The sequence below is a fragment of the Dendropsophus ebraccatus genome, chromosome 9 (assembly GCF_027789765.1).
Source record: "Dendropsophus ebraccatus isolate aDenEbr1 chromosome 9, aDenEbr1.pat, whole genome shotgun sequence".
Classification (NCBI taxonomy): domain Eukaryota; kingdom Metazoa; phylum Chordata; class Amphibia; order Anura; family Hylidae; genus Dendropsophus; species Dendropsophus ebraccatus.
Genome location: NC_091462.1, coordinates 79,505,131 through 79,520,638, shown reverse-complemented (window position 1 = coordinate 79,520,638; position 15,508 = coordinate 79,505,131). Strand labels below are relative to the sequence as shown.

At 39.4% G+C, this 15,508-nt stretch overlaps 1 protein-coding gene across 2 annotated transcripts in view; it reads right to left on the bottom strand.

The window, feature by feature from the left end:
- Nucleotides 1–1,175: 1,175 nt before the first annotated feature.
- The window catches only part of USP7 (ubiquitin specific peptidase 7), a 57,422-nt gene continuing 43,089 nt past the window's right edge, over nt 1,176–15,508 (bottom strand). Inside the window, exons 17-31 of one of the 2 annotated variants that reach the window (XM_069983678.1) lie at nt 13,715–13,816; nt 12,656–12,767; nt 12,236–12,328; nt 12,083–12,150; nt 10,941–11,041; nt 9,882–10,035; nt 6,741–6,808; nt 6,342–6,450; nt 6,185–6,262; nt 5,615–5,715; nt 4,855–4,954; nt 4,236–4,355; nt 4,007–4,078; nt 3,495–3,585; nt 1,176–2,645 (exon numbers count right to left, since the gene is read on the bottom strand). In XM_069983678.1, coding sequence (XP_069839779.1) covers nt 2,539–2,645; nt 3,495–3,585; nt 4,007–4,078; nt 4,236–4,355; nt 4,855–4,954; nt 5,615–5,715; nt 6,185–6,262; nt 6,342–6,450; nt 6,741–6,808; nt 9,882–10,035; nt 10,941–11,041; nt 12,083–12,150; nt 12,236–12,328; nt 12,656–12,767; nt 13,715–13,816 — 1,476 coding nt within the window. In that variant the 3' untranslated portion in view covers nt 1,176–2,538. The remainder of the gene's footprint in view (nt 2,646–3,494; nt 3,586–4,006; nt 4,079–4,235; nt 4,356–4,854; nt 4,955–5,614; nt 5,716–6,184; nt 6,263–6,341; nt 6,451–6,740; nt 6,809–9,881; nt 10,036–10,940; nt 11,042–12,082; nt 12,151–12,235; nt 12,329–12,655; nt 12,768–13,714; nt 13,817–15,508) is intronic. The other variant, XM_069983679.1, reaches the window with a different exon arrangement.

Genomic DNA, 15,508 nt, shown 5'->3' with positions numbered 1-15,508 from the left:
CCGAAAAGGACCTGGGGGTATTCGTGGACAGTAAACTCAACTTTAGTGATCAGTGCCAGGCAGCGGCTGCCAAGGCTAATAAAATAATGGGATGCATCAAAAGAAGTATAGATGCTAAAGATGAGAACATAGTTTTGCCTCTTTATAAATCACTAGTCAGACCACATATGGAATACTGTGTACAGTTTTGGGCACCAGTATATAAGAAGGACATAGGTGAACTGGAGCGGTTGCAGAGGAGGGCAACAAAGGTCATTAAGCGAATGGGTGGGTTACAGTACCAGGACAGGTTATCAAGCTTGGGGTTATTTACGCTAGAAAAAAAAGACATCTTAGGGGCGATCTGATCACAATGTACAAATATATGAATGGACAGTACAGAGATCTTTGTAGTGGTCTTTTTACTCCTAGGTCTGTAACCATGTGGTGGGACGGTTGTCGTCTGCCTTGTAGGGGTTTTTGCCTTCCCTGGATCAACACAGTAGGATTTCCCTAGGTTGAACCTGATGGACTCTTGTCTTCTTTCAACCTTATTTACTATGTTACTAGCCGAACGGACCCCAGGACAGATCTTGGATTAAAAGCAGCTATCCAAAAGGTACAAGTGGTTTGGGAGGGACAGATTGTGGGTACAGAGTCGCTCTAATGGACCACGTTTAGTCCATTTTCCAAAGATACTTTTATTTTGTTGGACTCAAATTTGTGGATCTCCAAATTACAGTGAACACTTTGCATTATCCATGCAAGAAACTGAAAAAAAAATATCAATGTTTGGTCCATTAAACTCAAAGCCCACTATGACAATGCTGCATTATATTGTACCTTTTTCCTGGTATGCAAATACAGTATATACCTCCAAAGTACTGTCCAAACACAGTGTTCGTTCCACAGAAATGCAGACACAAACCATTTCTGAAAATGTTCCTGAAGTTGTAGATAACTCAAACCAGCGTTAACATTGTATATCATTCACAGAAATGTCATTTTTATAGAAAATTTTTATTCAACAGACAACATTTTCCAGCAAAAAAGGCAATATACAGGTAGAGTTGTACACTGCTGCTAACAGGAGAAAAATAAAAGACCAAGAAACAAAGTAAAATTAATTTGAATGGCTGTAACCTATTTACCGCACTCAAACTAGACACGCATCTGTCCTTATGTGTGATGGGAGGAAGAAACAAAAGATGGGAAAAAAATAAAAAGCAAAAAAAAAAAAAAAAACAAAGGGAGGAAAAACTGGAATAGGAAATAAAACTACACACAAGAATATCAACATCAGTGAAAGACCGAGACTCAACCAACAATATGAACCTCCATGTGTTAATTTGTACATGTTCATTAAATATACATTTTAGGTCTGTAGTTTTTGTACAAAGTTATCCTACTAAACACTAGTGAGCATGCCCTCTGTGCTCAAGGCGGTTAATGAAAATGGTGTTTTTCAATCAGCATCAACAACTATATATACACACACGTGGGTATACATAGAATTTTTATTATTTTTTTTTCTCTTTATTTTTCCCAAGGCTGGATGTCTTTCTACATTGTAAACAGACAGCAAGAGAATCCTGGCTTATTTCCAACAGGGGATGGACAAAATACCCAGGACACTCATTTTACCTGCCTGACCTCTGCAATCACTGAAAGTGCCCTTTTTATCCTCATTTACGTAACTTACATCACTGTTGATAACCATTATTTCTGTGGTTGCAAAAAAAACAAAACAAAAAAACAAAAAACAAAAACAAACTATTTTAGGGGCATAATGTCAGACCTGAAAGCGTTCCAATGGAAAACTTGAAAAATGCCTGGTCGGGGCATCTGTGTCACATGATGTGTGTGGCGATGTCTAAAGTTTCCTTGATCACATGATAGTGAATGTGATCTGTAGACAGTGTTCTAGTTATTTTGGCCACCCCCTGTATGTAATAGACCGCTTCACAAAATAGAGAGACATCTTTTGAAGGTACTGTGCGGTAGGTATTTGACGATTGCCAAAAAAGTGCCAACAATGTACACAATGATGTAGAGATTGCTATTTATTGAAGTGAGGGTTTCTGAATTTACAAATGCACAAGGAAGTAATTTAAAGGGAGGAAACTTGTTGTGAGTGTAAACATAAGAGTTACTTGCTGCAATGAAGGTAGAATAGGAACACCAGGGTTGGCGTGCAGCCAGCCATCTTATGCCTCATACAATATATTCTAGGAACAAATTGGGCCAAATCTTTTGTTCAACTAAATTTACCCCACGTTCTCTTTTTTTCTGTCTTGCTTTACAGTTACCATAAAATATTACATTGGCATTCAAGCTTTATAAAAACACCTTCATTTTCCTCAAAAAGGGCAGTCAATAGATACAGAGAAGCCAAACGGAACAGCCTCAACAAAATAAAATTAACATCAGCAGCAAATCTTCTTGCTGTAGACTTCAAATATAGTGCACGTGTACCAAAGTTCTAGCTTTGTTAGAAAGGTGCACACACACACACACATTTATATGTCCCTTGGTTTGGATAAACTTGGTTATGGTGAGTCAGTTATGGATCTTAATTGCCTTCTCAAGGTATGTGTAGCGGCTTCTCTTTGGGGCTTTATTGAAGTGGTCAAGCCCTAGCCAAGGCCTTGGATGGGACATGTTACCTGGAAACAGATAAGACATGATGATATTTACGTAATTTCGGTCATACAGTGCAATCATCGCACAGGACTAAGATGGAAAAAAACTACTGCAGTGTAGCCTCAACTATATGGTAACATAGAATATGCCAATAAAAAAAACAGTTCTAATTTATATTGAAAAGCACTTCTTTAATAAGGGTTGTCCTGCAGGGAATATAAGAGGTGCTCTGGTATAAGTGGATTCTAATGGAGCCGCATCATAGAGGGGAGGGAATTCCCTCCCACTGGGGGTTGGCAGGCCCGCCTGCTGTGCTTTAGCCCTGGCCCAGTACCAGTGGATAGAACAGCGCTGTACACGGGAACCGGGCCGCAGTCCAAAAAGTGGACCGTGGCACCGGCTTCCCCGTGACGGCGCCATTCAAACCGTGGGTCATATTAAAGAGGATGTACCTGATGGTACATACTCTAACATATACCCAAGCACATCACTATGCAAATAGGTCTGTGCAATAATACAATTTACAAGAGCGTTCCTTACTTCTCTGCTGTCATGTAGACTACAGTTTCTTTAGAACAGCCTGGCACGGTTACTTATTGAAAAGTTTACTAAAAGTATAAAGGAAAGAGCTAAAAAACTTGCGTGTGCAAAAAGTGCATGATTTGAGTGCATAACATTGGTGGGAGTTGATTTAGTGAAAAAGCCATGTGTTAAGCAGTCAAAAAGCTGCTAGAACCCCTAGCAATGTGGATTACTTCTTCAAGTGTACTAGGAGAGTAGTTTTACTGAATGTAATCTGTAATATACACTTTGGGTACACTTTCGTACATTATGACTGTAAATGACTGCAAATGTGTGTCAAATATACTCACCCGGCTGGGGTTCAAAGTCCTTTAAGTTCACTTCATAGTCCTCCTCATTTATATACTGATGCCGACCCATCATTACAATTGCAAACTTGAACTTTAAGAAAATAAAAAAAAAATTAAAGGTTGACCACAAAATGCATTTGTAACATGTCGTTTTTTTTTGTATCTTATATCTTGCAGTTCATGATACTACTACATATAAAAAAAAACAGTGTAAGACCACATATTAGTCTAACAATGCTAAATGCAGACTAGAACACACAGAGCTGCCTTATCTGGTCACTGCCACTACACAGTGAAGGTAGCCAAATACTTCGACCCCATTCACTACAAAGATCCAGTGGCGGCAGCCCCCAGAACAGCTGGTTGTTTGTGTGCTGAATATTTACCAATCAGTGATTGATGGCCTATCACGTGGAACTTTGGTTAAAGGGTTTTTTTTTTGCCAAAGATTACAATCATGTGTTATGTAAGCACAGGAGCACAAAACAATCCCAAGAAATCAAAATCCCTACCTTTTCAAACTCTTTTTCTTGGATTTCCAGCATGGCCTGAATCCTCTTCATCACCTCTCTGAATGGCTCACCCTAATAGAAGTAGTAAATTATATATCTGTAAAACAGTGGCATAGCAAAACAAAAACTACTGCTCAAACACATATGCTAAAAAGCCGTCCACTAAAAAAAAAAAACGGTCCCTAAAATGCTGTTGCACAAAATATTACATGAATAGACAGCAACATACCTGTTGTATCCTTAGCAAAACCGGAATCCCAAATGTGCCAAACACCTCCTTGTGAAAATGTGCCACGGTAATAAGCATTTCATTTTCTTTATCTATGTCCACCTGGTCCAAAGGTATTTCCTGTGGAATAATAAAACCAAAACACTGGGTAATTATATTATAGTTTATTATAAATGCAGAATTTCTATGACTGTCCCATTTCTCTGAATAAGGCTTCACTCGCATTTCCATAATTTTTGTGCAGTTGCAGACAGACTAAGGACCTATTCATTTGTATGGCCCCGTTCGCATGCCAGTCTGTGTTATGGGGCAGTGATCCATGCTGCAAAAAATACTTTGCGACAAGGATTACTATTCATTATGCAATTTTGGATGGCTACACATGCACATCTGTAGTGCTGTCAATAGCTGTGGGTCCGCGGCCACGGACAGCACTAAGGTGGTGTGAATGAGGCCTTAGGCAGAAATCAATGCACCTTCTAGAGAAAAACCATTCAGGTTTAAGACCGCTTTTTTCTGTAGCAGTCTAATACAAATCTGCTGTGAGTGAGCTCATTCTTAATAGCAGGGAATTTGGGGGTGTAAAAGTTAACACAAATCTTAACACAAAAGAAATTACCTCTATTCGAAATGTTCGACTAGTAGCAGGTGATAAACACTCTAGTAGTTCTTCCTCCTGATGTACCCCAATTATCTTGTAGCTTACAATTTCTAGCAGCCTTAAAATAAAAATAAGACAAATAAGTCATCCATCAGGTTACCATAGCTTTTACCACTCTACACAAATCTGCAGACACGAAATTCACAAAATAGTGTGTGTGTGTGTGTGTGTGTGTGTGTGTGTGGGGGGGGGGGGGGGGGGGGGTTGAAACATTTAAAAGACGTCTTGATTTAAAAGGATCCTTCTGTTCTGCATACCAGTCCATTTCATGGGAAGTACAATAATGCCGGAGTAAATCCAGCGTCAAATGCATGAAATTATTTTAACCGTCAACTCACAAAGGGAGTGATAACGCCCAGTTAAAGTCCTGCCATTTCTATGGTGTCTGGTCTCTGCTGATCAATGCTACCTAGACATTGCTAAGATTCAAATTATTAACACAATGGGGCAAGATTTACCAAGCCCCTGACAGGGTGTTTCCTGCAAAACAGTGGGACCTTGGTTAGCCAGCTGATGACCTTACTGCATCTCACAAGTTGTTGGCTCTAATGGGACAACCCCAGTGATAAGGTTAACTTTTGTTTTGTCTGACTTTATGAAGCCACACTCTCCCCAGGATAGGATGGTTTCTAATTGAGAGTTAGCAGCTGCAGTTCTGCTTACAACAAATCACAGACTGTGCAAGCAGGTAAATTTCATGGTTTTCAAAAACATTTACCTCAATTTACCAGATCCCTTCTCAGAGAGTTCAACATTTCTTTTACATTCTTCTAGAAGATCTCGTACGCAACCATGCTTGTCTGGGTATAGTGTTATTTCCTGTACATAGAATAAGAATACAAAAATCCACTGGTTATCTGCTATTCTGTGGAAATCACAATACCCCTTAATGGTGCGTTCACACCTACAGGATCTGCAGCTGATTTTCTGCAGCAGATTTCATTTAAATAACTGAACACAGCATCAAATCTGCTGCAGATCTGCTGCAGATCCTGTAGGTGTGAACGCACCCTTAAATAGTAAATAGAGGTCACAAACCACAATATTACCAGTAGCAGACATTATGTCACCCACACATTTTACAAGTTATTGTTGCGTTGCTGCAGATCACAATATTCGGGTACAAAGTTCCAAGGCTACAGCGTGCCCAATTGCTTTTATGTCCACTACATTATAAAAGACTCCTGTGCTAAAGTACTGTGACCTGTAGTAAACACATTTTCTCATTTTTGCACATTAATACCCAATATTAATGGTGACTAAGAAATTAAGCTAATAGGCCACATACCTCTTCTCTAAACTGGCTATTCAGCCATATACATTTGAAGCTCCTCCTGTTTTCAAAGTCTGTAATTTTCATTTTAAGCTGAAATAGAAATGAGGTAAATCATAAGACATGACCGTGTTATAGTGCTATAGAACTTGTGTTTTATACGAAGGCTTACCTGCTGATAATAAAGTTTCTTCGGTTGCCTAGGCTTGAAGAATTGCAGAAGGTCCCGTAAAGTTCCTTCGTAATTATGCCTAAGAGGGTTTCCAGGACCATCCCTGTAACTATACATATTAATAAGTGGTAAGTGACAAGATTAAAAAGGACACAATCCAGCAAAACATCTACTTGTTAAGCTGTGAAATTCTCATCCTTTTGGTTAGACAAAACCATAACAATTCCTGAAATCTCTTGTGTATGTGTTTTACCAATTTACTATTCGCTAGCCTCTATAAACTGCATCACATATAGCAAAATAACTGAAAGACTCCATGACTGCAAACACAAACCAGTGGATGCTGCATGGCCGAACGTGTGACACTTGTGAACAAATTCCTGCACACATGGTACTCACCCTTGAGATTTGAAAAACTGTAGAAGCATGGGGTCAGTGTTCAGCCTTTGTGCAACAGTCTTTGCAACCTGAAAAACAGTCAATTATAACACTGAATATTTAGGCTTCCAAATTTTAGAGTTTCTACTTTCCAAGGGACCCTATGTCCATGGAAGTCTGTTCTTTACAGATCAAATGTAAATCTTACAGGGAAAATACCATTATTTGTAATACAAACAGATATCCCAACATTCTAAAGACTTGGCGAAGTCTTTGTTTAGAGCAGTGCTTCTCAATTCCAGTCCTCAGGCCTCACCAACAGGTCATGTTTCGTTGATTTCCTTAGTATTTCACAGGTGATATAATGATACTCAGTGCATCAGGTATTATCACAGGTGTTCTTTGTATTGGAAAGCCTCAAAACATGACCTGTTGGTGAGGCCTGAGGACTGGAATTGAGAAGCACTGGTTTAGACCAATGAAGCACCCAAACCCCACCTGTAAAACAATGTTCAATACTGCACAACAGGATTGCAATGCTATTGACGTGAATTGTACTTAAGTTTCTGCAGTACCAAAAGATTTATGAGTTCAATATAGCAACACCGCAATTTTAAAAATGTATCTTCAAATTTCATTAAAGGGGAACTCCGGGTAGAGGCAGAAAAAAATGAAACTTCTGCAGAAGCATATAACAATACTTACCTATCTATCCCAGTTTTGAAACTACCAAAAATCCATTTGTTTTGGGGGGGTTTGTTCTGTTTTGTGTTTCTGTATTTCCTGGTTGAGCAGATGTACTCAGTACTACAGGTTCCAGAAAGCCATGCTTTCCCTCAGCTGTTCCATCACAGTACCCCACCCTGCCTATTCCCCACCCAAAGTTGTTGCAGAACATCTAGGCTGTGTTCACACATTGCAGTTTCATTGTGTTACTGAATTATTTGCAGTACTTTATCATTTCATTGTGGTCCCACCCGCACAGCACGCTGTATTCTCTACCTGTAATGCGGATATTGGAATAAAGCAAAGAACTTTTTAAATTATTTTCTCTTTTCATCTCCACGCACATATGATCAAGCATATTTTATCTTTGAAGTTGAGCCCGACAAAAAGGACTTTATCCGATACTATCTTACACGGGATATACTGTTTATGCCTTGTTTTTTGTGCAGGTGGGATTGGCAGTGCCGACTCTTATCCTCTCCGCTGTTTAGCATTATCTATTTGTGTTACTGCATCATTTTTGAGCAGATACTGCAATGACACTCCAACATGTGTGAACACAGCCCTAATTTCTCTGTAGACTTTTGCACAATTTGAAACACCTGCTTCTGGCCGGTCTGAGATAGTGAATCACGCCCTGCCCCCTCTCTGCATCATCAGCCTGAGTCTAGAAAACACACACAATGTGAGACAGAGGCCTGGAATATTGGTCTCCTAAGGTAGGATAGCAGTGGGAGCAGGAGACAATGTGGATTTGCACAGAGGCCATTTTTTTTTTCACTTCCTGGATTTCTATCAGCTACCAGTGTGGCAGAACCGTACAGATACAGTAACACATTGTATAGACACATCTATATAACTTTTAATGCACTTTTAATAGAAAACACGTTTTCATTATCCAGAGTTCCCCTTTAACCCAATCCGGCCATTTTTTTTATTTTTGCACTTATGCTTTTTCCTCTGTGTTTAAAAGTGCTTACATTTGCAGCTCAAGTCAGTACGATTACAATAGTTTACTTATATAACTTTAATTTTATTTTACTGCTTTTTAAAAACGTGTTTAAAATTGCACTATTACGACCCTTGTAAGGCTTTTATACTTTGGTCTATGGGTCTTGCGCCATGATGTGCACTTTCTATTGGTAGCTGGCTTGCACATATGGGACTTCTTGATAACTTTTTCAGGATTTGACAAAAAAAAAAAATTTTGCAATTTTGCACTTCTTTGGCGCTTAGGCTGTCTACCAAGCGGGATCAGGGATCTGATAATTTAACAGTTCAGACAACATTTTTTTTTATTCACAAAATGGGAAGATGTGGTGATTTACACTTATTATGGGATATCATTTTGTATTAAAATTTTTGTAGTAACTTGTAGTCCACCCTAGGGGACATCTATGTACAATGCATTTATTGCTCAGAGATCCATGCAGTACATACCAGCTGTCACAGGGTCAGGTATGGGAGAGGGAGGAAGCATTATAGCCTTCAACATTTTGCTGAAGGCTATAATAATAATATATATATATATATATATATATATATGTATATATATATATATATATATATATATGTTATAATTGAGTGGAATGCCTCTTTAATATGTGTGTATATAATTATTATTATTTTATTATTATTATTATTATTATTATTATTAACACACACACAAATTAAAGAGGTATTCCACTCAAAACATAACTTTTCATATGCTGCTGCCCATGGTTAGACTAACAATTCCTTCCATACTTATCTATTCAGTCTCCTTCCCCCCCAGTTCTGAGCGTCTCCTTTTTGCTGAAGACACAAACACTGTGTTTGAGCCTCTCTCTCTCACCATATCAGCTGTCTCGGAGGGGAGGGTAAGTCCCTGACTGGCTTTATTTGCAACAATGTAACTTTTTTTGTAATGCTGGGAGGGTTAATCTAAGGTCAAGTTACATTACAAAGAAGCTACAATGTTGCAGATAAAGCCTGCCAGGGACTTGTTTACATCAGGTTTCTCAGAAGAGAGGGGGAGGAGAGGGAGACAAAGGCTCACACATTTTTGTGTTTCCAGCAGAAAGCAGCAGCTGAGAACTGGGGAAGGAAACTGAATAGATAATAAGTATGGAAAGAATTGTTAGTCTCACAATGGGCAGCAACAAATTAAGAGTTATGTTTGAGTGGAATACCCCTTCAAACACTGTAAATATCGGAAAAACAGACACTGAATGCAGTTTAGAATGCTATCTACATACGGGATTTACCTTATAGTTGCAAAAAGGGCATGATATAAAATAGCTGATTAGCTGTTTTCTGGGACTACACACAGTGCAGGAGTTCATAGGTCTGCCCTGCTGACATATCCCACTTAGCAGAGACCACATTGTATTTTACATGGAAGACAATTTATAACAAAGAAATGTGGCTAATTATAGTAAATAATCTTATACATACATGGGAGTAATTCATTCTGTTAGACAATGTAACAACGAATCCTGGATCATTAGGAATTGTCTTGTCACAGAATATTACATCAACACGGTGATAAAGGTCTCTGAAGTATTCCTTAGCAGTGGCCAATTCACTGTTTTCATTCTCTGGGTCATCTCTACAGAAGTCAACAAGAGTAAAACAAATGTTTAAGTAAAAAAGTAAATTACAATTTTAATGACTTGTTCATGTGCACTGCTCCTCCATGCATTTATGAAGCGAGCTGACTGGATAGGAGATAGTTAACATAAACTAACTCAGAATAGCCCCTTAAAAGGGGTTTTCTTGCCTTATCCAACACAGTAATGTAATATGTAACAATATTTTACATGGAAACTAAAGTATAGCTATTACAACATGTGACTGCGCCCCCTGGTATTCTGTTGATCTCAACATGCCCCTAGCTAGTGTCACCAACCAAATCCTCTTTTACGTGGATGGAAAAGTGATTCCTTCTTTCATTCAGGTTAGCTAATAAAGACCAGCACATAAAATGCATCTTTTTCTCACCAGCAATGGGCACAGACTGATGTTATGACACAGAATCAAATAGCAGAGGGCAGCAAAGAAATATAGAAGATTGTTGGCAGAAAAAGACTAGATAGATATATATTTTTTTTTCTCAGGCAGCATTATATTCAGTTATTTAGTAGATTTACCAACCACATCTGCTGAAAATTAGTTCCAAGCAACTACTACTCCTTCAGTAAAATATTTTCTCATGTTGCTTCTGATCTCTCCCCCAACTAACCTCTCACTGTGTCTCCTTGTTCTTGAGCACAGCACAAGTAGTAACAGTAATAAATGACAGCTGAAAACTTTACACATCTTTATCTTCATCTACAAAAAAATGTTCCAGTGTGTAGCTACTGTTATGTGAAATAAAATGATCCTCATTGGTGGTCAGAGGAAAGCTGCTGGAAGTGTGACCTGTGCCTTTTAGAGGGTTGACACTGAAGCAGAAATACAAGTCAAAGGAAGTGGAAGAAAATAAAAGATCATGAATATAAGAAATGTACTCACTTCTGGAATACTATAATGTCACCATCCATAAGCTCATCCAATGCTTTGTCAAGCGAAACATCATAATCTTGAATCCGTTCTGTTAAATTCGGTTTGACTTCCTGCAAACAATTCAAAATGTATCAAACTTAAGGAAATTAAAAAAAAAAAAAGTATAAAAATATCAAAGAAACTGATAACTTTAAAATCTTTTTCCTGTTTCCAATTGCTTTTGTTGATAAAGCACCAACATACTCCATCACCACTCACATCAATCACTGCGCCAAACAGACACACAGTCAGATTCACTATTGCGATCATACCATTACCAGCTATCTTATCAGTATATCTTTTTCTGTTTCTGGCAGATTAACCCTTTTAATGCTGCGGTCAGATCGTCCTACAGACAACAGTCTCTGGTGCCGATGTGTCTCCATAGCAGCCGGGGGACATTGTGAAAGGCCTGCAATCGGTGTTTGGGTATCTGGTCATAACTGCAGCATGGCCAGGCATTATGCTAACAGGCTGAATACACTGCACTAAACAACTAATTTAGCGTACTATAGTAGTGATCTGCTGATCACTAAGAAAAAAAAAACCCTCCTCACAAATACATATCCCCTTTTTCTACACATGCCAACAGTCAAACTGCTTGAGACACAAATATGAAAAAAAAAAACCCACTTTTGCATTAAATCTTAGAATGTATGCTGAGGGAAAGGATTAAAATATCAGTATATTTTATACAGTAAAGTTATTGGTCCAAAGGAGCCCATACAGATTAGCTAGACTGACACTAACCTGGTGGGTGATTACTTCCTTTCTGTACCAATAATCATTGGGTCCTGTCTCTCCCCATTTTTTTATCCAAGTTTTCCACTTACTGATCATGACGGTGACCACAACAAATACGTTTAAAGCCAAAAATTCTGAATATTCTATCCATATTTTGGAGTATGAAATATTACAAGGCAAGCCAAAACATCTTGGCACCATTCTGGGTCTAGGTGACTGGGCCAAATTTAGTAGCTGGTGCTCCTAGTATCTATCCTTGTTTTCCTCTAACCCTCAGACTTTTTGCCAAGAAAAGTAATATAGGTTTTAGATCTCTTTACCTCTCTCTATATATCCATAAACACAAACTACCATGTAGAGCATTTTACCTCATAGAGGATAAGGTTAGTTCCTTGCGGAAATCCAGCTCTTTCACACATAACTGGCAGTAGGTCACCTGTTTGACAAGGAAAAATAAATTAGATGTCAGTCTACAAGATGACAGATTAAAAATAAAAATAAATACTATGCAACAAACTTACGTATTTTACAGGAAATTGGGGTGTAGATATGTCCACAGTAATTTAAGCTCCGACTTTTTGGATCATACATTTTTAGAAAGAGCATAACATCGTCTGTAAAGAAGAAAACTTCAGTAAGAATAAGACTCACAAAAAACTAAGTGCTGAGTGGCGGGGTGAAGTGGAAAAATGTAAATATAAGCATCTAAATCTTATTACTAAGAAAGTGGATCCAGTTGTCAAGTATGTACTCCGTACCACAGAGTAGTGTCTAACAAATTTTACTGGACTGTAAAGGTCTCAACAATTACCCAATGTGCAGGAGTGAAGTAGGTATCTAACTGCGGCAAAACCAGTGATGACATCAGGCCACCTAAACCCCAATTCCCAAACCAAAAAAATTAGATGTGGAAAGAGAAATATTTAGAGAGGATAGCCTACACTTACGATCTTTGTCAAACTTGGGAAGCGTTGCCCCACTAGCAGCCATTTCTGGATCTACAGTTTCCAAAAATATTGTCCAAGGATTTTCATTGTCACTCAGCTCAATCATCTACATGACAAATATAATGTGGAAATACAGCAGAAACAAAAGTTATTTCCAGACATGCATATTGACAACAGAATCTCAGATATCATTTGTGAACACAAAAACCATTTATATATGAGCAATTTTTCTGTCAGATCCATACCATAAAGAAAATAAATAAGTACCTAAACTGCTAAAGGACAGCCACTTCAGGACCAGGGTGGTCCCCACCCATATGACCAGCCGCACTTATTTTAGTATAAGTGGACAGAGAGGGCTTTATTTAGTGTCTTTATCTTAGTATATGTTTATGTGTTTTCTGATATCACACTAGATCAAACTAAAAACCCAAAACTGATGTTTCCCCTTAGGGACAGAAGCAGTGGGCTGCTTTTTCCCCACTGTATTGTTTTACACCCTGTGCCCCCATGAGGCATTTTAAACATAACTGTATTGCAGACATGATCTGGGTCTCCTAGGACCCAGCGCCATCGACAGGTACGCTACACCTAGTGATCACATGATCATCACAAAATAAATCAAGAAGCTTTATGGCCACCTTCTGAGCAGTAGACACAACAGTAAGTGCTGTGTATAGCAATTGGGAGGCAGGGATGGGTAACAGCATCTGCCTTCCGTTAGGGAAGGATGTGATCTTGTGAGAATCCAGTTAGACACCTGCTGATCAGAGATTAATGGTATAATAAAGCAATATGCCATGAATAGTTGTAGAGAATACAAGTCTCACATTTAACTGCATTAGATAACATAGCAGTATACATTTCACAGCTGTTGTTCTACAAAAGGTAAAAGCTTGACCTGACTTGATCACTGTAGACCTATATCAGCTCAAGAGGTCCATGATCTATTGAGACCACAAATAAGTGACATTTAGAAAAGCTACACTAATTACATTAAGCCAATGAATCCAGAAGAGAAGTGAGGGCTCTCAATATATATTGAATATTTACAGTTTTGCTGCAATCCGCTTCATAATCCAACATTGCTGGCCTTTTTGTTCCATTACTGCGAGCTTGCATGGGCCATAACCGAATTTGGTCCTGCGGAAATCCCTGCAAAAGACAAAAAAAAGTACAATTATTAAAAGGGGAAGTCCACCGAAAATAAAATAAATAATGTGCAGGTAGGGGTGTGTGAGAACATAAAAAAAGAATGTATTCTTAGGGTCCATTTACAGAGAAAGATTATCCAACAGATTATCTGCCAAAGATTTGAAGCCAAAGCCAGGTATGGATTTGGAAAGCGCAGAAATCTCAGGCTCTCTTTTATAATCTGATCTCACTTTATAGTCTGTTTCTGGCTTTGGCTTGAAATCTTTGGCAGATAATCTTTCTGTGTAAATGGACCATCACACATCCTTGTGCCGCCACAGTGATGCCTTCCTGATCTGACAGCTGCAATATCGTAGGCCTGCAGATGGACTGCCCGCTTAGTAACTTTATTAGGGCAATCCATCAGCGGGGTTGTGACATTGCAGCAGCCAGGGCTGTGACGTGCCAGGAAGCCGGGGGAAAATTACATCTGGCGGATGTCAAATTGGTGCTACAGGGGCACAGAGATGGGTAAGGTTCTCCTTTAATCCCGTGAACCCCCTTTTTAATGGTCTTACTCTAAACTTTGACTAAAACTACACTAGAGAGCTTGAGATACATTTTAAACGCCAGACTGGATGTATACATTACATACTATATGCTGATGGCCCATTCAGTCTGTCAGTAAGCAGTCTCCACTAGGATCCTTAGGCATGGGTCTTGACTATACAAACACACTGTTCTAGCAAAGAGGTGCTTGTTTCAAGAGTCTTTTACACGGCTCAGAGATTGTGTGGCAAGAGCTGCAGGAAAGACCTCTGGATTGTTGTGCAGCTTTTTACCTGCGAAATTACACAGGCTGACGTGCAATTTACAATTTTGATAGCCACACAATTTTGGCAATGAGCTTATAAACAGTCAATCAGCCAATGACTTGTTTGTCAGCCGATCATTGGGTCTGTTACACAAGGCACAAATCACCAGGTGTTTAAAGGCCCCCACTCCAGAAGAACCAAATTCCCTGCAGCTTCCCAGCTTTATAACTGGATTATTCCCGTCAGTAGCAGATCTGATAACCGCAACGTATAGGAGTATGGGATAGAACACTCTAAATCTAAGCAGCAACACAGTACTGCACATTTTTATCACATAAGGTCCAAACACTTATCACAGATAAGTAGCAGCAGGAGGAGAGCAGAGTCTCATGTTTTAGTAAATGTTATTTTTCACGCAAACAGAAAGAACTTACACACTAAAAATCTGACAGACTAAGGCTACGTTCACATCAGCGTTTGACCATCCGGCACCATTCCGTCTACCTTTTCCGTTTTAGAGTAAGCAAAATGGAAACTGTCGGATCCGTTAACCCCTTAACGACATCGGGCGTAAATTTACGCCCTGATGCCGGTAAGGGAGTTCAGAGCGGGGCCGCGCGGCGACCCCGCTCTGAACCGCGGCGGTCCCGGGTGCCGCGTGTAGCCCGGGACCGCAGGTATTAGCGGGCACGGTCCGATCGCCGTGCCCGCTAATACAGTAATCAGATGCAGCTGTCAAACATGACAGCTGCATCCGATTACCGGATCCAGCGTCTCCCTGGTGTCTAGTGGCGGAGATCGCTCCCCCGGGATGTTATCCCAGAGGAGCGATCTCCGTTTCTGAAGCCGGCCGGGGACCGCTCCAAGATGGCGCCGTCCCCGGCTCGGCACTCGTTTA